Genomic DNA, 24903 nt, shown 5'->3' with positions numbered 1-24903 from the left:
CCCATCCTTTCTAACTTTTACACAGTCAGCTCTTAAAGAATTCAGACAGACCTGCTTTCAAATACCTGAGTCTCCTATTTATTTTCAAATATGACCGTGGGAAAATGGTGGAAATTTTCAAAAATTATTTTGGTGGAGAAGAGGACAAAGAAGGCTAGTTTGGAGTGTAAAGGAAAGAAAAACAAGGTAGCATCCTTCCATTTTGCAGTATCTAAGCCCACATATTTCCATTTACTTAAAGGAGTTCGGAGCCCTACAGAGCCGACATGTAAAGTTGTGTTTGAGAATGAACAAGACAATACTAGTGTGACTAAGAGGAAACGTAGTTTGGTAACTGCTGAACCTCAGCATGTTACTCTGATAGTGTTTGGGATTGGCATGGTGAACCGCACACACCTGGAGGCAGACATTGGTGGGCTAACAATGGAATCGGAACTGAAGAGGATTCATGGCAGCTTTACACTTAAGGAAAAAATGAAAGGTATGATGACATCCTGATACCGGGGTGCCACTTTTCTGAAGAAAGCCAATGCCATGTCTCATAAATTCCTACGTGGTGATTTTTCTTCAGAAAATGGAACTTCCCATTTATATGGATCAAGAGTGCTAGTGTATATAGTTTTTTTTCCTATTCTTAATGGTTTAAAATTTTTCTAAATATTTTGTGCTACTAGTTCTGAGATTTAAAATGTCATTGGACTATTTAATGGCATTAGGCTCTTTAATGCATGAATGGCATGGTAAACTACATATTTTGCATTATTCCAGTTTTGACACATAACACATATGTATATGTGAATGGATAGAAAAACCTTCAAGGAAATTTTTTTTTAATTTGTTCTGGAATAGTTTAAATTTCATTGTACCTTTAAAATTATCTTTTCTCACTGAATATATTATGGATGAAATGAAATTTTAATATGAAGTGCAACTAAATTTCCAGAATTCATAGTTGGTTTTGTTTCTTTTTTCACATTTTAAGATGTTTTACATCAAAAGATGACTGAGACATGTGCCACTGCTCATATTGGTGGGGTTAATATTGTGCTGCTTGAAGGGATTACACCAAATATACAGTAAGTGTGTTGTCTTTTTAATTATTAAAGTTGTTTGTTATAGTATTATAGGAAACTTAAAATTCATTGGATGAATCCTGTACCTAGTAAGACTTGAGATTTATATAATATTGACAGATACTGTGCTTCTATCACTAAGAATATCACCAAATGAATTTTTTTTCAGAAAAATTATTTGCTCCCTTTATAAAATTGGTTTACTGCCAGTCCTGCCACCCTAAAAAACTGACTGCCAGTACATTTTAAGATTGTGTAACAGGAGAAATGATTACAGTGTAGATTTCAGTTAAACATATAAGATGCAAGAGCTCACATAACTCATTTAAGTAAAACAAAATTATAATCAGAAAATAGTCTCTTGATTTTACTAACTAATCATTGCCCAGTATTCATGCTGGGTTTCAAAACTTCATCTTGCCATTTTTTCATTTAAATAATTTAACAATAAGGCCTATGACACCCTCCTCATAGTATAAATAAGCTTTCTACAGTGAGTATACCATTCCATATTGCTTTCTTTTGACTCTTTGCTCTCACCTTTTCAATGTTCTTTTTGTGTATCTGTCCAAAATTGTTCTAATAATAATTACCTTTACACATGATATTTAGATCACTAATTAGTTATCAATACATTTAACCATTCACTTTGCTCATACACTTGGGAATATATACCTTCATTCCTAACTTCCTTTCAGTGGAACAGTTTTATGCTATAACTCAAATTGTATTTTGATAATTTAGTCAGATTTTGAGAATTTGCTCATTTTTAGTAACTAGTTAATGTCCTACTATTGTCCCTTAAAGCAACTATCATGCTAAATACTGACACAATAGAGGATCTAGTTCAATGTTATAAAAATTAAATATTAGTCAAAAATTGACTCATTACAGGTCTATTCATGACATTTCATACATGGGTAATATGATGACTGTCTTGGGGAACATTTCCTGAAATGGATGTGTAAATCTTGCTGGGGCAGTTATGACTTGTATATCTAGAACCAAAGAGTGTATTTCATTATAGCTGCTTAAATGGTCCCGATCACATTTCCTAAGCTGGCTTTCTAAAGACCAGAAATTCCAGTAGTTGTGAGATAAGATATTTTCTGACTATTCAGAATGGGAGGAAGGGTATTATTATATAATAATTACAGTCTAAAGGAGCATCTATTGTGGACCTGGAACCTCATATACATTATTTAATCCTCACTACAATCCTATTAACTGGGGCGGTTTTATCCCCACTGTTAATAAATAAATCGAGATTCAGAAAGATCAGAGTGTTTTCCTAAAATGCTTAAAGTCATACAGTCAGTAAGAAGAGGTGCCTGAATCTCCACACCTTCTCCCTCACTATGATGCTTCAAAGAAAGTCACCACAGACTTAGGTTTCATGATTCCTTTGTTGACTCTGAATTTAAAGTATCATGGTTACTTTAACCTATTCAGAAGTACAACAAATTTCTTTAAATGTCTCCTGTGTTTTATTTACTCCATTCTCTCAATACTCTTATCTGCATTAGCTAAGAGAAGGCTTCAAATAGTCTCTAAATTTGCAAAACGTATTTATAAAATACTTTTTAAAATATTAGTTGATATTTTTTTGTCTCTAAAAAAAGAGGTCAAGCCAAGATCCCTTAACTTTTTCATTAAAAAAATAAAACTGTATTTATTACTTGCTACCAAACTCTAATAGTATTGATAAGACTTTCTGGATTTATTCTTTGGGTTTTCATTTCTAGTTTCAATTAAAAGAAAATGAAATTTCAAAAAAGTTGAAAAAGTTCTTCGAGTGAAAATTTTTAAAATGGGAAATAAAAGCTTTCCAGATGATTAGTCATATTGTAACTAATTTATGCATGAATGTTTATTTGCTTCCTTTTTGTTTTCCTGCTTTCTCTTGAATCTTCATCTGTAGACTGGAGGATTTTCCTACATCTCCTACAAGCACAGCCAAACAAGAGTTTCTGTATGTCATTATTATTCTTTTCATGGACTTTGTGATTAACATTGTATTGGATAGTTTTAGAGATAAAATATTAATATTTAGATTATCTGCATGGCTGTGAATTATGTAGTTAGTTATTATTTTGTGGCTTTAATATAGATCCTTTCATAGATTATACAGTTTGCTAATATTCATGGAAAACACACAGGTAAGAACTGCCTTTTTGGTAATTCATACCTTCTTTTATTGTTGAAATATTCAAAATTATAGTTGTATGTTGCTTTGAGCTCTTTTAAGACCTGTTAATATTAAAATTTATATTATCACAAATCCTCATTAATATTGGTTGTGATAATAGAAGCTGAAATTTTTAACTTTGCAAGAGAGTTGACAGGTTTGCAAAACTAATTATTAAAACACTAATATATGAAAATATCTACATTGCTCATCCTTCTAATTCTGTCTGTAGTATGTAGAGAGTTTGCTCTATTGTCAAATTTTATATGTGTCTTTTATACTGTATATACTTTAATATTTTTGATTGGCTTGATTTTACCTATGTATATCTGATATTTTGTGGTAGTGAGCTCTACCAAGCATTACGTATAAATATTTGTGATGTAAATCTTAACCGCCATGACAATTTAGTATGTTACTTAGCACTGATTATTTATTTGAACATTTTCTATAAAATTCAAGTATGCTGAATAAATTTAGTTGAATCTGCATATTTTGTTCCAGGCTAGTAAGATTATCAATAACTGGTGAGATTTATTTCACTGTGTATTGATAATAGGCCATAGACAAAATATCATCAATTAAGAACCCTTTTTTGGGATTATCTGTGATCTATATCACTTTATCAGCCAACTAAAGTACTAATAAAGAATAAATGCACTAATACTAAATTAGAAAATTGATTGTTTTTTGGAAACCACTCTTCCATATTAATATCATGTTAAAAGGTATAGGAAAAAATAGCGATTTCCACTTTAGTATTTGTAATAGCTAAAGAAGATTTATTGTTTCTTTTTTTATCACTGAGTTCTCTGGATGTATAACAAAAAAATAAGCATGGCTTTAGAAAGGATGCTTTTTAATGACTGAAGATCACATCTTCATCCACTCAACTAACTAGGTTTCTAGGTTACAAATTATTGTCTGCACACTATGTTAGGTCTTAAAGATTGAACAGTAAGCAAATGAGAGGTAGTTCCTGTCATAATATCACTTTATAGGCCTACTCCCTCCTTTTTCAGGCCTTCCTGCTAGGAGAGTTAACATATAAAGTACAATTGCCAAATACGAAAGACAGTTCCAGTGATTTTTAATAGATAACTAGACAATATGTGATCATAACACTCTGTGTCCCCACTGTAGAGATTTTCAGGCAAAACTGAGTTGAGGCAGGCAGCATGGGTCAGGGTGCCTTCCTTTTCCTGCCCCTAAAGTTTGGGCCTGAATGGTCAAGGAAGTAGGGTGGAGATAGAGATAATGAGGACCTAAATTAAATCCTCAAATTCTTAACCTGCATGGATAAGCGTGGCTGGTCTACCTATAAGGCCCTATTGTCTGGACACAGGAAGAAAAAGAAGATGAGGAAAACTTGCCTCATTAGACACTGTGGTCATTATAACTTAGGTTCAGAGTGCATCTAGCAGAACTTTGTCAAATAGACCAGCATTGTCAATGAATTCTCAAACCAAACTTCTTGGTCACTTGCTGTGAACTTTTTGCATATATGTGGCATGCCTGGCATGCTACAGGTTTTTATAGTCATCTGTTTAAAAAGACTTTGACCACTTCTTTCCTGTGTAAAAGTTTACTACATGTTTTATGATATAGATTAAGGCACGGCTCTTTTAAGAGTTAAAATAGAGTTATGAATAGTTAATTCATTTGGCAGCTTGTAAATTGTTTAATTCCACATTCTGGGTCTCCTTACATCTTTAACACGTACAGTATGACAAGAGTTAATCAGATTCTCTGCAGTGTGTGGTTCAGTTTGATCAGTTTAGAACTATCCTATTGTCTAGCTCCAAGAAACATTACTCACACTATAGTCATGGGCATCATTTATGTAGCCTCCAGTGTGAATGATGCCCTCTGGAGTTGGGCAACACAGAGTCCTTGAAGTTCTTAACATCACAGTTTCCACTGGTAATACCACAGATCTGCAGTAGCAAAGTAGTCAGCACTTTCTATTCTGACATTTGGTGTATAATTGAAAATCAAGGGTTGTGTATAGGCTACTATAATCAAAAGTAACATTTAAGGAGACTTCTATAGATTATAAAGTAAAATAGTAAGATGGGTGTAGAATTTCTTGACTGTCATGATGACAAGACTTCTTTGTAAATTTATGCTTAGTTTTATTCAATGCTGCTAAGTCGCTTCAGTTGTGTCCGACTCTGTGTGACCCCATAGACAGCAGCCCACCAGGCTCCCCCATCCCTGGGAGTCTCCAGGCAAGAACACTGGAGTGGGTTGCCATTTCCTTCTCCAATGCATGAAAGTGAAAAGTAAAAGTGAAGTCGCTCAGTCGTGTCCGACTCTTAGCGACTCCATGGACTGCAGCCTACCAGGCTCCTCCGTCCATGAGATTTTCCAGGCAAGAGTATTGGAGTGGGGTGCCATTGCCTTCTCCAAGTTTTATTCAATAAGTGAATGCTATTCACAAGTATAAAGTCCTTTGAATTTTAGCATCATCTAAGTGTTTTGTCTTATGTTGAAATTGATTTTAAAATGGAATCATTTTATTATTAGAATAGTTAAGATTCAAAATTCAGTAACTAGTCAGCATTCTAAAATCTACCATCATTCTGGTTAGAACAGTTCCATAGATTACTTTTTTCCTTTCTCTAATCAGTGATAGTCTTTGAAAGTGGTTTCCTTTGAAGAAGAAGGCAGATATAGTTCTGTAGTAAACATTTTTGAAGTTAGTATAATACCTGGATTTCACTATCTGTAAATAATCAAAACTTCTGATAGAACCACTCTTAACGCTTCTCAAGATTTGTTCTAATATAAGTTAAATGTAATGCATTGATTCCTTAGGTCCTTGAGACTATAAATAAATTGTCAATGAATCCTTTGTAGCCTAAGTAGAGATAAATATATGTGAACTGATCCGTAGTTGATATGAAATTTGCACTTTGTGTGTTTTGCTTAATCTGTTGTCAAGTATCCTGTGCCCATTTGAAAGATAACATTTATGTTAAGCTTTCAATTTATGACAGGGCCTTTAGTGGTGTAGTTCATTGACATGAACCTTTCTGTTGTATGTGTCAAGACTGCTTCAGCGTGACTTTTACATACATGATTTTTACAACATGCTATCTGTGGAATCTCACAGTTGTAGTGTTGAGTCATTCTTCTGCTGTACTTCTTTCTGCTCATTTATTTCACAAAATTCAGTGAGTGTCTGCCATGTTCAAAGCATTGTTCTAGGTATTGGAAGGAAAAAACAAGAAACCAAGAAAGACAGTATTTCTATTTTATATTTGTACCCGTAAAACTTACCAATTTTTAACTAAGTAGTAGTTACTCTTTATGAATTGGACTTCTATCATTTCTTTGCCACTCACTGAAAATAAAAAAAATGGAAAATGCAAGTTGAATTTCATCTTTCTCATTAATTTCTTTTAGCTTATTAGCTGATTATAAGATTAATTTCTTTGACTGATTAGATTTTAAGAGGTATAATGGTGTTTTTCTTCCTTTTGAAGTTCAGTCTATATTTTCTTAGTGGTTGTAGAGATGCCTGAAATAAGTTGAAGAAAAATGGAGTTCTGAATGGGGAAAAATAAAAATGGAATTTTGTGTTGTATATGTGTAATATGTCAGTGTTCATTCTCTTCCATATAAGCACAAAGATATATTCTTCTGGAAACTCTTTATTAAAGAAATAGAGTAATATTCCATACAAACAATAAAATGTATGTCAGTATTTTTAGAAGATATTATTTCTTCAGTATGATTTAAATGCATGGAAAATCTTATTTACTTCAATAAATGATTTAAAAGCATTTGTCTTGCTCTCAAAATACATTTTCAAAATTTCTCTTTATTTGACCATATTTTAATGATCTTCCTTCTCTATTAATAGAACTGTAGTGAAATGTAGTATTGCCAAGTCCCAAGCCCTCTACAGTGCCCAGAGGGGATTGAAGACTAACAATGCCGCCGTGTTCAAAGTAGGAGCTATCAGCATCAATATTCCCCAGCACCCTGCCACCTTGCACAGCATGATGGTTCGAAGTTCTCACCAACTATCTAAGCAGATCTCAGATCTCATCAGACAGCCTTCTACAGCGTAAGTTATTTATTCAAGTTTTGTGATTCTGTATAGTATTTCATGTCATTTTTTGCTGTGTTAACAGTAGTTTGGAGGAAGACAGAGGTTACATTTAGAGTAGTGACTTATGGATAGTGGGGCGAGTGAAAAATAGCTAAACATGATTGTGGAAGAATCATATTGAAGTGTGTGTATTATTGAAGTAGTGTGTTACAGATGCAATTGTCAATCTTTCATATTACATCAGTAAAGCTTAGGAGAGCCTAAGGATTAGTGGACATTATAAAGGGGTACTACTAAAAGGCAAACTGAAAAATTCTAGGACTATAACAATCTTTATTTCCTTTAATTTCATAGAAATTTGTGACTACATAGATTTATAAAGTTGCAGGGCCATTCTTATGTCTCGTGCATGGTTTTGTGCTGTCCTTCATATGAAATTCTTGTACATGGTTCAAGGAAGGATTTGATAGTACTATTTACATATTTTAAAAGGCAGTGAATGGGACTTCTGCAGAGTAACCTTTAGCCAGGGTTTGTACTGCTGAGCTCTTTTCCTGGTCTCCAAAGCTGTAACTAATGAATAACTAATAAAAATTTAAGTAAAAGGTAAAAGTTTGCCTTGTTACATTTCCTTTTTTCCTAGTCTATAAGGCAGAAAGACATTAGTGTGTTTTTTGATGGTGGCTTAAAGCAGTGATTTTTTTTTCCAGTTTGTTCTGTCTAGATCTTTAAATTCTGATGTAGTATTAATTCATGTCTAGTTGATTAAGTAGTAATAACTCACATGTTTTTCCTGTCACTGGAATATGAAATCCAGAATGTATATATGAGCCTTAGTTATAAAATTCTCTAAGGAATTTTTTCTTATTAGAATGTATTGGCAAACAGAGTGGAGTAGTTAGAAAAAAAAAAAAAGACTTGAGTCAAACTACATGTGTGCTCAGTCTCTAAGCCATGACCAATTCTTTGCAGATACAATCTTATAGCCTGCCAGGGTCCTTCTGTCCATGGCATTTTCCAGGCAAGAACACTGAAGTGGGTTGCCATTTCCTTCTCCAGGAGATCTTCCCAACCCAGGGATTGAACTCACATCTCCTGCACTGGCAGGCGAGTTCTTTACCACTGAGCCACCAGGGAAGCCCAGGGTCAGACTGATTGAATTAAAAACTGATTTTACAAATTCATAGTTATGCTTCCTCATTAGTAAAATGAAGATAATAGTACCTACTCACAGGATTTTTGTTAGATGAATAAATGATATGAAATGTACAAGGCACTAAGAATAGTACCTGGCACATAGGAAGCACTCAAATAACTATTATTTGTTTTTGTTGATGTTAGTTATTATTATTCATAGTGGTAGTAATAATAGTGGCAAGTAATAGTATTGTATCAACAGAATTGCATGATGGTTAAGTCATAGAATCTGGAATCAGACAAACTTCTGGTTTCACATTAATGATATGAATGATCTTCGGACAGCCTTAACATCCAGTTTATATTGTTACTACTTGATTACTTTTCCAGATCATTTTTCAGTGGGTGTTTGAGGAAGACTTAATATGATCTGGTATTGGAAAGAAAATGTGTTCACAGTTCATTTTTTCTGTTTTTCATTGAGAATTCCAATTTTATACAATTTTTATTTTTTATACAATTTAAATCTTAGTAGCTGTTCTGTTTGTGTCCCTTTTTCACCTTTTAAACTTTCTTTTTGCTTTATAGCCCACAGCCTGTAAAAGAAGATATTGCAACCCCCCTACCTTCTGAAAAAACCCCAACAAGTGTTAATCAAACTCCTATTGAAACAAATGAATTTCCTCAACTACCAGAAGGTTTAGAGAAGAAGCCTATTGTCCTTAAGTTCAGTGCCATGTTAGATGGTATAGCCATTGGAGCAGCACTTTTACCATCTCTGAAAGCAGAATACAAGATGGGACGAATGAGAAGCCACGGAATGACAGGTAACACTGAAGTTTGAATTCATTCTTAAAATGTATTAGTGGTTTTGAGTATTAGTAATATTTTGGTGAAAGGCAAATTTGGTTTTATAGAATTATATTAAAATTTAAATCATTTTAATCAAAACACTTTTAAATTTCATTAACAGTGTTTTTCATTCAGTCAAGTGAAAATAGCAACACACTTCATTGAGTGACATCATGGACCCTGTTTTCATTCGAAGTCTTTAGAGTTATCCGCTATTTAGAGACCATTTCCAATTTAAGTTGAATACATTTTTACATCTGTTAGGTTCCTATAGCCTGAATTGGTTTATTTTCACATTGAGTACGTTTAGCTTTAATCAGAGGTTGTGTTTTGTGATCCTTACATATCCTCTCCAAAAGTCACTTCGCTGTTGTATTTTTTTTCTGAAATGTATCCTATTTTTCAATCTGTTAAAATATTTTTCTCTTATTCTATTGACATTATAAATTACATTAGTAGTTTAAAAACATATATACACATATGTGAGTTCAGTTCAGTTCAGTCGTTTAGTCATGTCCGACTCTTTGCGACCCCATGGACTGCAGCACGCCAGGCCTCCATGTCCATTACCAACTCACAGTGCTTACTCAGACTCATGTCCATAGACTTGATGATGCCATCCAACCATCTCTTCCTTTGTCTACATCTTCTCCTCCTGCCTTCAATCTTTCCCAGCATCAGGGTCTTTTCCTATGAGTCATTTCTTCACATCAGGTGGCCAAAGTATTGGAGTTTCAGCCTCAGCATCAGTCCTTCCAATGAATATTCAGGACTGATTTCCTTTAGGATGAACTGCTTGGATCTCCTTGCAGTCCAAGGACTCTCAAGAACCTTCTCCGACACCATAGTTCAAAAGCATCAATTCTTTGGTGCTCAGCTTTCTTTGTATTCCAACTCTCACATCCATACATGACTACTGGAAAAACCATAGGTTTGACTAGACAGACCTTTGTTGGCAAAGTAATGTCTCTGCTTTTGAATATGCTGTCTAGGTTGGTCTTAGCTTTTCTTCCAAGGAACAAGCGTCTTTTAATTTTATGGCTGCAATCACCATCTGCAGTGATTTTGGAGCCCAAGAAAATAAAGTCTGTCACTGTTTCCATTGTTTCCCTATCTATTTGCCATAGATGGCAAAGTGATGGGACCGGATGCCATGACTTAGTTTTCTGAATGTTGAGTTTTAAGCCAACTTTTTCACTCTCCTGTTTCACTTTCATCAAGAGGCTCTTTAGTTCTTCACTTTCTGCCATAAGGATGGTGTCTTCTGCATATCTGAGGTTATTGATACTTTTCCCGGCAATCTTGATTCCAGCTTGTGCTTCATCCAGCCCAGCATTTCTCATAATTTACTCTGCATATAGGTACATATGGTACCTGGTAAATAACCAGGGTGACAGTATACAGCTTTGATGTATTTCTTTCCCTACTTGGATCCAGTCTGTTGTTCCATGTCTGGTTCTAACTGTTGCTTCTTGACCTCTATACAGATTTCTCTGGAGGCAGGTCAGGTGGTCTGGTATTCCCATCTCTTCCAGAATTTTCCACAGTTTGTTGTGATCCACACAGTCAGAGGCTTTGGTGTAGTCAATAAAGCAGAAATAGATGTTTTTCTGGAACTCTTGCTTTTTTGATGATCCAAAAGATGTTGGCAATTTGATCTCTGGTTCCTCTGCCTTTTCTAAAACCAGCTTGAACATCTGGAAGTTCATGGTTCACATACTGTTGAAGCCTGGATTGGAGAATTTTGAGCATTATTTTGCTCGTGTGTGAAATGAGTGCAATTGTGCAGTAGTTTGGACATTCTTTGGCATTACCTTTCTTTGGGATTGGAATGAAAACTGACCTTTTCCAGTCCTGTGGCCACTGCTGAGTTTTCCAAATTTGCTGGCATATTGAGTGCAGCACTTTCACAGCATCATCTTTCAGGATTTGAAATAGCTCAACTGGAATTCCATCACCTCCACTAGTTTTGTTCTTATAGTGATGCTTCGTAAGGCCCACTTTACTTTTCATTCCAGGATGTCTGGGTCTAGAGAGTGATCATACCATCGTGGTTATCTGGGTCATGAAGATCTTTTTTGTATAGTTCTTTTGTGTATTTTTGCCACCTCTTCTTAATATCTTCTGCTTCTGTTAGCATACCATTTCTGTCCTTTATTGAGTACATCTTTGCATGAAATGTTACATACCATTTCTGTCCTTTATTGTGTACATCTTTGCATGAAATGTTCCCTTGGTATCTCTGATTTTCTTGAAGAGATCTCTAGTCTTCCCCATTCTGTTGTTTTCCTCTAGTTCTTTGCATTGATCACTGAGGAAGGCTTTCTTATCTCTCCTTGCTGTTCTTTGGAACCCTACATTCAAATGGGTATATCTTTCCTTTTCTCCTTTGCCTTTTGTGTCTTTTCTTTTCTCAGCTATTTGTAAGACCTTCTTAGACAATCACTTTGCCTTTTTGCATTTCTTTTTCTTGGGGATGCTCTTGATCACTACCTCCTGTACAGTGTCACAAACCTCGGTCCATAGTTCTTCAGGCACTCTGTTTATCAGATCTAATCCCTTGAATCCATTTGTCACTTCAACTGTGTGTAAGGGATTTGATTTAGGTCATACCTGAATGGTCTACTAGTTTTCCCCTACTTTGTTCAATTTAAGTCTGAATTTGGCAATAAGGATTTGTGAATAAATGTATGTATGTATTTATATATGTGTGTGTATATATATAGTGTGTATGTATTGTATTTATTCCTGGCCACAGATCTTGATTTTAATAAAGTTTCTGCTACTCTTTAATTTCCTCATAAGGAATTGGGGAAATTTGGCCTGAATAATGGTTTAGGTTGTATATTTATAATTGAACAACTACATGCCAAATTGTTGATTTAAGTGTTTAGAACCAGCAGTAAACTGAAACTCATGCCATATCCTTATTTGGAATATGTTCCCATTATTAATTATTGTTAAAGTCAAAGAAACATGCGATTATATAATTTTATACTTAATGTTTTCAGTAAGTATAAGTTAATTGATTTGACAGTTTCTCTGTTTCCTTCCATACCAAATCAGGATCAGGAGGCAAATTATCAACTGCTAACTGTTCTCTGTGAAGAAAACATTGTGTGGAATAGTGCTTTCTGTTTTTTTGTTTTGTTTTTGCACTTAGTGAATTTCTGTTGTTTTAACTCTTGTAATAAGGGCAGTTTCTTTTCTACCTTCTGTGAAATTAAAAACATTTTTAAGTGTTCCTCTAGCACCAATGCTGCACACCTATTAGGCTTAATAAGTGATACTTGCTGGCTTAATAATACTGGCTGACTGTTTATAGTAACCATTTGTTGTTATTCAGTTACTAAGTCATGTCTGACTCTTTGTTACCCCATAGACTGCAGCACGCCAGGCTCCCCTGTGCTTCACTATTTCCCGGGCTTTGCTCAGATTCATATCCACTGGAGTTGGTGATCTTTTCTAATCATCTCATCCTCTGCTGCCCCGTTCTCCTTTTGCCTTCAATCTTTCCTAGCATTAGGGTCTTTTCCAATGAGTCAGCTTTTTTCAGGTGGCCAAAGTATTGGGGCTACATATATTTAAAAACAGGAAAATTTTCTAAGCAAATTTAAAGTATCCTTCTCATATCTTTAATCATAGGTTTTGGGAAATGCATACTTTTTTCATACTCACCATTTATTGGACATAGTAAGTAATGAAATGAGTGAATGAGCACCTGAACAACAAAAATAATTTCTCTTTTTTTCTTACAGGTGCACAGACCAGGTTTACATTTGAGCTGCCAAATCATAGACTGCGTTTTACTTCAAAAGTTTCTGCCACAGATATGTCAACCATTCCTCCTTCTGCCAGTCTTAACCTTCCTCCGGTTACTATGTCAGGGAAATATATAATGGAAGAGCATGATAGTTACTCAGATCAAGTGTGGAGTATAGATGAACTGCCTTCTAAGCAAGGGTACTATTTACAGGGAAATTATCTACGTTGTGTGGCAGAAGTAAGTTCACTTTTAAATTTTCTTATTCTTTGTAATTTAGGAGCCTTTGGGATTTAGGTGTACCAAAATATGTAGTGATCCAAATTTTTGGGAGAAATCATCAAATCATTTATTGCTACAGAATTTTGTGCTGTGTCTGGTGGGAGTGTGTGTATGTGTACAGGTGTCTCTCTCCTTATAGTTTTATTTAAACATTTTTTTCTTGTTTTAGTCATCTTTGGATTCATATTTATTATATTGGTTGCCACATGCATCTCTGCAGTATTTTCATTATTCTTTTGATTATAAAAAAGCTAATAATATTTAACATTGGTCAGGTGCTGCATGTGCACTGACTTGTACAGTTCTTAAATCAGCTCTTTGAGATAGATATTTTATTCTCATTTATAAGTAGAGAAACTCAACCTTTAGGGTGCTTACGTGATTCATCTAGGTATACATACTTATTAACAATATAAAGGTCACACAGAGAGAAAAAATAATTATAAGCACATTCACAGACTAGTTTCTGTACTAGGGCAAGTTGAAAACAAGCGTACCTGAGTCCATCGTTATTTTTTCCCTTTATATCTGTACAATTAGCACAAGTTTAAAAAGCATTTGGGTATATTTTTCATTTGATTCATGGTAAGTAGGTCATTTGTTACTGTCCTAATTTGTTACAGTAGAAAATTGAATTTAAAAAGATTAAATGACTTTCCCTAAGTCCCCCAGCTATCAACTGAGAGATGCTTGAATCAAAGGCATGCTTGTCCCTCAGCTTACTTTGTCAGAAAAAACTGCAGCCTTCTCAGAAATCAATTTGACAACTATTTGTTTTATAAATTTTATTCTCTAGAATCTGAAGCATCTATAAGAATGCTCTTTGGCTTCTTTCTAGAAATATTGCAGCTTGTAGGATATAGCTAAGTCTGGTTTGCCTTCTTTAGGCTCTGCTTGTCCTAGAACCTCTCATGTACAACATGCTAGAAGTCTAATATTTACTTACTAAAAAGTAGATTATAAAGGCTATTTCATTTGTGCTTTCTACTTCTGAAAAATAAGTGTCCCAAACTCTAGTTTAGCAATACTATTATTAATATTTCATTTGACAGAAAGTAAAGCAAATTCAATCCAGTATATTGCATAATTCCTTATTAATGTTAGCTATTATAAAGATATAAAGTTTATAATTGGGACAGAATACCATCCTAAATTTACTGAGAATGCAGTTAACTACAAACATTTGAAAGAGTCTAAAGTTGGATCTCTCTGAGAGTTGCCCATTTTACTATGGCCTGAAATAGACACATGTGAAAATCATCTTTACCCATCTGATACTACTCTGTCCACAATGAAAGTGCAACTTAGACTTTATGTGACTTCTCATTTAAGAAAAGACTGCTTACATGTATTTTGCACTTAACTTTTGATCAACATATGAACACTATCAAAGTGACAAATGTTGAAGCATTTCCCTTACTCATAAAGATGCTTCCATTCATTGTAAATAAGCTCGAATCCAATTAAGCCCTGATTTCTATTTAATCTATTAGTTAATTGTTGTCAGAAATTCTCTATACTAATCATGGGACATGCATTATAGTAAAGCTGAGTTTAGTATATCTGATTTGCTAATTCAGCTTCATGTAAGCTAATATAAGTTTCATGAGAACCATAATTTTGTTGTTTTTATTCACAGTTGTATCCTTAGCATCTAATGCAATACGCAGAGTAGATGGTCAATAAATATTTGAATGAGTAAAAACATTTTCTTTCACTTATACTGGCCCATTGTTCTAACACTAAAACAGTGGCCATTAAAAATAAATATTACTCTGCATAATCAGTATTGAAATTAACAGGTTGCATAGTTAAAGTATAATTTTCATTCATTTTCAAAAGATTTCTCTTACCTTATTGTCTACTGTTATTTTTTTAAAATAAGGAGAAATGGTGTCTAACAATGTCAGGCCAGTAGAATATTAAGGAATCTGAGTATTTTGACCCTTCATCAGTATATTAATTTAAAGTATCATGTAAGTAATTGTTCTTCCTCACAGTTTGGGATGACTTACGTGAGATGTCTTTAAGATTAATATAGTCAATATGTAATCTAATATTCTGATTTTGTTTGGCAGGTTGGTTCATTTGAACATAATCTTACAACTGATCTTCTAAATCACCTGGTATTTGTACAGAAAGTATTCATGAAGGAAGTTAATGAAGTAATACAAAAAGTTTCTGGTAAGATGATCTGCTACCTTACAATATAGAACATTCTCACTGGCTATAGGATGGTCCACGTACCAGTAATATAAGTATTGATTCTGTCATTTAGATAAAATTATTAACTTCCTAAAAACTCTGTATTCCTTTTATGGCTTTCTCACCTACAGATGCTCCTGCTTATTACTTTTTTTATGTGTAATATATACATTTACAATTTATTTACTGTAAACTATACAAAGCTCCCTATGCTTCCCTTCCAAAAAAAAAAAAAAAAACCAGCTTAGAGTGTGTCTGTTAATTAACTAATCTTAATCATTGTGGACAGAATTTATTTATTTATTTATTTATTTTTTTGGACAGAATTTAGATCAGTTTTAAGATTTTGATTTTAATCTACATCAGATGGTGACTATATGCTGGCTACATGGTAAATTGTCTGTAGCAACCCTTATTATATTTTTGCTGTTTCTCAAGAGTCAATTACAAGTAACCTTCTTAATCCCTATTTTACATTTTAACAGGAAATATATGTCTTATTTAAAAATGTTTATTTGATTTTTAATTCACAAGATAGAGTATTAAGAGGAATTAGGGTGGAAAACAAGTTAACTGTATAACAGTTCTTGAGGCTGAATATTTCCAAAGTGAATATAAATAATCATTTTAAAATAATAGTTAAGCTTCACCAATAAAATGGCATCAAGAGGTGAGTCCTCCATTGTTGATAAATAAATTAATTCATTTTACAAATTTATTAAGTATCTATTCAATTATATTTGTGATGAGTTCTCTGAATGACAAGAAGAGGGTGCTGTGTCTATGCCAAAGGAAAAACTAACATATTCTAAGGAATCAGAAAAGGCTTCACACAAAGGAAGTCATATTCAAAACCTCACAAGTGAAGTCTCATTTGGCAAGAAAGGAGAGAGAAGATTCAGGCAGAGCTTATGGGCCAGTATTTGATAAGGCTTTGAAGGAGGACAGAACATGGATTAGGAATTGAATTACATGGATAAGGAAATCGAATTATGTATAGCAACTGTGTGTGCAAGAGATTTTCCTGGTTCTCCTGGGTTGATTCTGCTTGTGTCTGAAGTTAGGAAGCTACTTAATGGTCACACTGATGAGGCCTAACAGAGGTATAAACACTTACAAGTGAAGTAGAACAAATCAATTAGGAGTTTTGGAATTTTTCTGAAAATGGTTGAATACAAACCATTAAGGAAGTGATGAATATATAGCAGAAGCCCTTTCTGCCACTAAAGGTGTCTCTTCTTGGAGATATACAGAAGTTTTGATGTGGCCTATTTACCTGGTTAAAGTCATATTAGAACATTATTTATACAAATTAAGACCTTTTCAAAACTGCTATTGCTAAATATGTATAATTAAAAAAACAAACCCTTCCAGTAACTAATCTTGTATCTCTTACAGTACAAGTGTAGAGTTCCTGGTATTAGTATGGTACTGTAAGCCGTACTTAAAGTGGTTTTGATGAAAGAGAAAGGCTTTTCTTAACCTTTGAATTACATCACTAGGAGTTATAAGAAAAGTAGGTCTATGAATAATGAACTGGAAAAGGAAACTGGAAATTAATGTTCTACCCATGAAGACTTGCCAATTACTGTGAAAAATAAAGAGCTCAGACAATGATGCCAATTTGGCTAGTGGCCAGATCTGCTTCCTGAACCATTCCTTCCTAACTGCAGAGACAGCATGAATCCTAGGGAAATAGCTGAAACATAAGTCACATATCATCCAGATGGTCGAGGGCCTCATGGAACACAGATGTTCCCTTATCTTTCTCAAAACCAGAGAATGTAACAGATTATTGAGAGGGAGTGCTTTGAATCCTTGTAGCCCAATTTCTTAGTATTCTAGTGTCTGTATTGCTTCCCTACTCTCCCATAATCCTCACGATGATTTTCCTTATTTATTTTTAAAACTTTTTCCTCATGCTTTCCCTTTATGTTACATTTAGGTTTAGGATATTTTCTATTGCATAGGAATACTCATGTTCACAACCATCATCAAGTTTGTTAGGAAAATTCTTTTTTGAAGAATCAGTTCTTACAATCTTAATTGTGCATAGCCTGCCTGGGTTTCAGAAAGCTGTAGATAAGCACTGACCTGGTAAAGAGAGGAGATCTATCTTTTATTATGTACAGCCCGATGTGTGTAATCTATTTGTAATGTATTAGTAATATATTTGGAGAAGGCAATGGCACCCCACTCCAGTAATTTTGCCTGGAAAATCCCATGGACGAGCCTGGTGGGCTGCTGTCCATGGGGTCGCTAAGAGTCGGATACAACTGAGCAACTTCCCTTTCACTTTTCACTTTCATGCATTGGAGAAGGAAATGGCAACCCACTCCAGTGTTCTTGCCTGGAGAATCCCAGGGACGGGGGAGCTTGGTGGGCTGCTGTCTATGGGGTCACACAGAGTTGGACTCGACTGAAGTGACTTAGTAGTAGTAGTAGTAATATATTTATATATATATGAAATAAGGTTACCAGTTTTACAATTAGATCAGGTATATGTTTAATTCATAACAAGGTAAAAAACTGTAGAGTTAATGTACCTAGTAGTGTCTCTGATATTTCCATAAACTAAAAAGATTGTGTAATACATTTTGTAAGAGGCAGAGCTTGTCTTTTAAATTAAAATTTTTTGAAACTATATAAAACATATTCAGCTTTCTGGTTTGTCCTTCTATTTCAATATTTTATTGGCTATTCTGGGTATTTTGTCTCTTCACATACACCTTAGAATGAGTTTGTTGATATCCACAAAATAAGTTGGTAGGATTTGGATTGCATTGAATTTAGAGATCAAGTTAAGAAGAACTGATGTCTATCTTTTATCAGAGTTTTGTAGTTTTTCTCATGTAGATCTTGTACATATGTTGTTAATTTATATTAATACCTAAGCATTTTAATTTTTGTGGAAATGTAAATGGTATTGGGTTTTAAATTTCACATTCCACTGTTTATTGCTGCTGTATAGGAAAGTGATTGATGTTTGTATATTATTAAACTTTGTATCCTGTAACCTTGCTATAATCACTTATTGGTTCCAGGAACTTCTACATAGATGATCAAGTCCTTTGTGAACAAAGACAGTTTTATTTCTTCCTTCCCAATTTGTATATCTTTTATTTCCTTTTCTTGTCATATTGCATTAGCTAGGACTTCTTGTATGATGTTGAAAAGGATTGGTAAGAGGGGCTATGCTTGCTTTGTACTATGAGGGGTATGTACTATGAGGGCTGTGCTTTGCTTCCATTATCATAGTGGAAAAACTGAAAGCTTTTCACCAATTAGCATGGTTTTAGCTAAAGATTTTTTTTTTAGATATTCTCTATCAAATTGAGGAAGTTCTACTCTGTTTTTAGTTTATTGAAAGTCTTTATTATCAGTAGGTTTTGAATTTTGTCAAATGCTTTTTTTGCATCTCTTAATAAGATCATGTGACTTTTATCCTTGAGCCTGTTGATGTGATTGATGAATTACATTAATTTATTACCTACTGGGAAGAAACTTCCCATCTCACATTTGCTCCCTTGGATGATGCTAAATTCAATACACATAGAAAAAGAGGAATCATTTTGAGATAGAATATTTGAAAGATAAACATGCAGAAAAGCTTTTAAAATAAGACAAAGAGAAGTGGAAGCAGAGATTGGATTTCAAAATGTTAGAACATTATTTCCTGAATACCACATAGCCTGAGCAACAAATGGTTTATTAATAGGAACTTTATCCCCAGGGTCCTCTACCCCAATTTTTTCTTAAATGTATAGGACAAACTTTTATTATCACAATCTTTGTTATTAAAATCTGTTATCTTATTTTTCATTTCTCCACATTTAGTTTTTCGTTTGTTCTTTTTTGTTTAAAGAACATGTAGAAATAAATAACCAAGGTCATATTTTTGATTGAAGAAATTTTTTCATTGTACTTTTTCCTTCAAATACATTTTCTGAGATGTATAATCATGTTTGGTATAGTTATATGTATAATGTTTTAATTTAGGCCATATAAAAAGTTCTTAATTTTCTATATATGTAGTACTGTCCCTATCTTATATCTTCCATCTGCCTCAGTGAAATGTGCCATGGCTAGAGTTCCCTGTTAAAGATTCAGTTAATGATCAGTAAAAAGGAATGTGTGTGTGTTTAAACACATAATTACTCTATTCCTTTTGAAGAAATTGCCTCAGACCTTCAATTATCTAATTAGTTACCCTCTTTTAGGTGGGGAGCAGCCCATTCCTCTTTGGAATGAACATGACGGAACAGCGGATGGAGAGAAGCCTAAAATTCTACTCTATTCTTTGAACTTGCAGTTTAAGGTAACATAAATAATAATATAATAATGATTCCTTAAGAAGTATTTTTCCACGTAATGTATGCTTATAGAAAACTAATATGATACATGAATATTCCAAATAGAAAATAAAATTGAAGTATTAAATATAACCCTATTCTCTTAGAGAAGAAACCTTAACAATTGAATATCCTTTAGGATTTTTCCTGTTTGTATTTAAATATGTATATATTTCTGCCTTTATAAAAACTTTGAATACCTCTCCACTTCAGAACATTTAGATCTACTTTATCTTCTTAAATGGCTGTGCTATATTATACAGTCGTAACAATTTAAGTACTTCCTTCTAATGAACATTGATTTTTTTCTGATTATTGCTATTATAAATTACTCTATAAGAAATGTTTTGTACACTTGTCCAATTAAAATAATACCTTAATGTAAATCTTATTACTTCTAATATTTATGATATGTGTTCTTAAAAATAAAAATTATTCATACCAAATAGCTACTTGTTATTAATGTATTTAACCCATGAAGAGTCTGTATTTTGAATACAAAATACTGAAATGAATTTAATAGCTAAAAAAGTTCCTACTGACATGAGAAATTAAAGGATGTTGCCAGTTTTATCAGTTCAATAGGCATCCAAGATATTTTAGAACTTGGTATTTTATTTATCACGTATTGAAATATTTCATTTGAATGGGTGTATATTGTTGATTTAAGATTATTTTTTTCCTCCAAACATATATAAACTACTAGGGTATTCAGGTAACGGCCACAACTCCCTCAATGAGAGCTGTACGATTTGAAACTGGGTTGATTGAACTGGAACTTTCAAACAGACTTCAAACCAAAGCTTCACCAGGAAGTAGCAGCTATCTGAAACTGTTTGGTAAATGCCAAGTGGATTTAAATCTGGCTCTAGGACAGATTGTCAAACATCAGGTGAGTGCTGAATATGTTGATATTAAAACTGACTTTTAAACGCTGCATATCATTTTGAACTACTTTAAGTATTATTATACTTTAAAAAGTATTTAGTTTAAGTTCTGAAAATTTGATTGTAAATTCTAATGAAAATTCATTAAAGAAGGCCCTTATAATTTTATCTGGCATTTCATTTGAGTATTTTGGCAGTATATTGTTCTGGCAAATACAATCACATGAAATTTAATCTAGTATCTTCATGAATACTTATAATTTCTCTTGAAATTAGAGTTTTGTTAACACTCTATATTAACATTGCACGTATGCTAAGTAGCTTCAATCATGTCCAACTCTGTGTGACCCTATGGAGTGTAGCCCACCAGGCTCCTCTGTCCATGGGATTCTCCAGACAAGAATATTGCATTACCTGCGTTTGCCAGGTAGGTTTTTTTTTTTACCACTAGTGCCATCTAGGAAGCCCCCTGTATTAACATTAGTCAATCCTTTAAATGTTACTGGGCTTCCCTGGTGGCTCAGATGGTAAAGAACCCGCCTGCAATGCAGGAAACCTGGGTTCGATCCCGGGGTTGGGAAGATCCCCTGGAGGAGGGCATGGCAACCCACTCCAGTATTCCTGCCCGGAAAATCTCCATGGACAAAGGAGCCTGGCAGCCTACAGTCCGTGGGGTCACAGAGTCAAACACGAATGAGTGACTAAGCTCCTTTCTGAATAATGGCAAATTTTGTATGCCATAATGTTAAACATGTAAAGTTAAACATATATATAAACACACACACACACACACACACACACACACACACACATAGAGTAGTAAATCAGATGCTGTTTATAAAAACTTAGCTTTCATAGCTCATGAAGGAATTTCTGTTTTGCTAAAAATTAGGTAGATTTTTAATCATTTTCCTTCTTTACTTTGAAGACCTGATTAAAAGAATACCAGTCACACTTTTAAAACTGAATGGCTATATTAAAGATTATGTGGGGGAATAAATGAACAAAAATTTCATGTCATCTCTAGAAAAACTAATTTTTTCTAATAGAAGCACAGTTTGAGAGATCTAATTATCTTGCCATTGAGAATATGAACCTAATCCTAGCTGTTGTATGGATTTTATGTATCACTTCCTATTTACTTCTTATATACCCATTCATATTGTATATCAATTTCAAATGTTATGGTATAGAGTATCAGGAATTTATCATTGACAAATGAAATGAAGAAAAGTGTACTGTAGTTCTTTTGGTGAACAATACCAGCTTCCCTGATAGCTCAGTTGGTAAAGAGTCCGCCTGCAATGCAGGAGACCCTGGTTCAATTCCTGGGTCAGGAAGATCCGCTGGAGAAAGGATAGGTACCCACTCCAGTATTCTTGGGCTTGCCTTGTGGCTCAGCTGGTCAAGAATCCACCTGCAATGTGGGAGACCTGGGTTCAATCCCTGGGTTGGGAAGATCCCCTGGAGAAGGGAAAGGCTACCCACTCCAGTATTCTGGCCTGGAGAATTCCATGGACTGTATAGTCCATGGGTCGCAAAGAGTTGGACACAACTGAGCGACTTTCACTTTCACCATTAATGGTGTTTAAAACTTTTAATTTTAAAAATTAGAACATTTAAAACATTTCCGTTATTTGATTTTATTGAGCTTTTCATTTATCTTAGGTTTATGAGGAAGCTGGTTCTGATTTTCATCAAGTTGCCTATTTTAAAACTAGAATTGGATTAAGAAATGCCCTGCGAGAAGAAATAAGTGGTTCTTCAGATAGGGAAGCTGTGCTTATTACCTTGAATCGACCAATTGTGTATGCACAGCCCGTGGCCTTTGATAGAGGTAAGATGAAATCTATCAATACTACTTTGTCAGATTTAGAAATGTTTTAGTAATACTAGAGAAAGTCATCTGTAGTTTACCAGTGTAAATGCTTGACAGTAAATGTCTCTTAAATTTGAAATGTGAGCATCCAAAAAAAGTTTATGTATTCTCATCAGTTTTTGAAGTTACTTTACTTTTTAAGTTATTTGCTTTTTACATGAATCTATAGGAATGTCTGATTCAGAATTTTAATTTTAATGCTAAGTTTTTTGGTTTGGGTAACTATTACACCCATTATTCTTGGCAGTGTCTTTATTCATTTATTCTATAAACATTTATTGTTCACTATATAGAAGTGGAATATACATACAGAAAACAGGAACTCTGCCCTCAAGGAGCTCTCAGTTCAGTGGAAAGAGAGCAAAGTTGACTGCAGAGTTGAAATATATATATATATTTTTTTTTTTTCTTCTGATATACTAGGGAGTTCTCTAACTTTCTCTGTGCTTCTCAGAGAAGAAATTAATGTTTTAGGTTCAACTTGGAGTTAGGAGTTTACTCAGGAGATAGGAAATGCAAGCTTGTCCTATTTTACCTCCGTAGTTAGGAACTAAATAAATATTTGCCAAGTGAAAAAGAAAAGGAATATACATATATAAATATATATTAGCAGGGGCCCAAGAAAGTATAGCAGCAACTTTCATAAAGGAAAATGATGAGAAATAAAGCTGCATGATAGGGTCTAATTAATGTCTCTTGGGCAAATAGTAATGGTTATTTTAGAAGTAATAAAGAACTATTTATGAAGCCATAAAATAAACTGGTGATGGGCATTGAATGTTGATAAGATCAGTTCATTAGAAAACTACCTCTAACATTTTGTTTTGCTAAATCTGGTACACTTTTTTTTTTTTTTTTTCATTTCTCATCTTACCATCCTCTGGTCAGCTTCCAGTGATTCCTTAAAAGTACTTTCTACTCTTGTATCCATGTCATAACTCTTGCTTTTCCTTCTACTTCTCTGACCTCTTCATCTTTATCTTAAGACTCCCCCTCTGTATATAGCATTAAATGATGGTTTATTTACCCTCAGATTTCATTTTTATTACAAACTCAAATTGTTTTTACTCCTCTCTCTAAATCACACTTTTAAATGTATGCTTCTAGTACTGCATACCTCTCCTTCAAGAATTTTTAACAGTTGTAACAGAAAGCTTTGTACGGTCAGGGACCATGTTTGTTTTCCTTTGTGATTCCGTCCCAGCGCTTACCATAAAGTAGGCATTTCACAAGTAATTCATTAAATGAGTGACTAGACCTGAATTATCTTCTGTGTTTTGCCATTTTGCAGTTTCCTGCTTTCTGCTTTTTTCATTTGTCTGGTTGACTGTATCCTCTTAGATTCTTTCTAGTTCTAATTTTACAATTTTCTGGGACTAATTCTTATTAATCAACAAGATTTTATAGTTATACAGTTTTACTTGCCATGTAGATTTACAGCTTTGATTTTAATATTTCCTTTGCCCTGTCTTAATTATCAAAAGCTGTGCTGTTTTGGCTGAATTATAAAGCCGCATATGACAATTGGAATGAACAACGAATGGCTTTACATAAAGATATTCATATGGCTACGAAGGAAGTGGTAGATATGCTGCCTGGTATCCAGCAAACGTCAGCCCAGGCGTTTGGGACTCTCTTCCTGCAGCTCACTGTGAATGATCTGGGAATTTGCCTGCCTATCACAAATACTGCACAGGTATAAAAAATAGAATCATAGTCCAAGATTTAGAACTAAACATTTCTACTAATGATTTTTTGTGTGTGTACAGAGTATAACAATAAATATTTTCAGGATAACAGTTTATAACTTGAGTTTACTAAATAGTAAGATTGAATTCCTTCCAACATTATTCATCCATGGAGTATTAAATGTGGATCTCATGAGACCTTTCTCTGAATCATTTTGATGTGGCTCATAACAGTAATGAGATTGACACCCATCTAATAAATCTTTATTTTTACTTTGTATTTAGCAAAGACATCTTTGGCATATACTTGTTGATAAAATAGAAACCTAACATATTTAAGAATATGATATAATACTGAGTAACTTCATCTAAAACAGGGTAGGGAATTTCCAAAGTCTTTTAAACTGTAATATTTAATGGTAACAAACTTCCAAGGTATGTGTACTGGATTAAGCAGAAATAGTCTTTATGGTTTAAGAACAGTTCTCGGGAATGCATATTTGCACGCTCACTTGTATAAGAGAAAAAGCTGTG

The 24903-nt window shown here is 33.9% G+C and overlaps 1 protein-coding gene across 7 annotated transcripts in view; it reads left to right on the top strand.

Moving 5' to 3' along the window:
* Positions 1–24903, top strand: part of BLTP1 (bridge-like lipid transfer protein family member 1) — a 195426-nt gene that overhangs the window by 122130 nt on the left and 48393 nt on the right. For 6 of the 7 annotated variants that reach the window (XM_070769147.1, XM_070769152.1, XM_070769151.1 and 3 more), the window contains exons 48-58: positions 242–481; positions 983–1076; positions 2995–3045; positions 7133–7339; positions 9050–9288; positions 13072–13316; positions 15437–15542; positions 19784–19881; positions 20622–20807; positions 22471–22639; positions 24166–24377. In XM_070769147.1, coding sequence (XP_070625248.1) covers positions 242–481; positions 983–1076; positions 2995–3045; positions 7133–7339; positions 9050–9288; positions 13072–13316; positions 15437–15542; positions 19784–19881; positions 20622–20807; positions 22471–22639; positions 24166–24377 — 1847 coding nt within the window. The remainder of the gene's footprint in view (positions 1–241; positions 482–982; positions 1077–2994; positions 3046–7132; positions 7340–9049; positions 9289–13071; positions 13317–15436; positions 15543–19783; positions 19882–20621; positions 20808–22470; positions 22640–24165; positions 24378–24903) is intronic. The other variant, XM_070769148.1, reaches the window with a different exon arrangement.

This window comes from Bos indicus, chromosome 17 (assembly GCF_029378745.1).
Source record: "Bos indicus isolate NIAB-ARS_2022 breed Sahiwal x Tharparkar chromosome 17, NIAB-ARS_B.indTharparkar_mat_pri_1.0, whole genome shotgun sequence".
In the NCBI taxonomy this organism is placed as follows: domain Eukaryota; kingdom Metazoa; phylum Chordata; class Mammalia; order Artiodactyla; family Bovidae; genus Bos; species Bos indicus.
The sequence above is the reverse complement of the archived record's forward strand: the minus strand, read 5'-3'. Positions and strand labels throughout refer to the sequence as shown.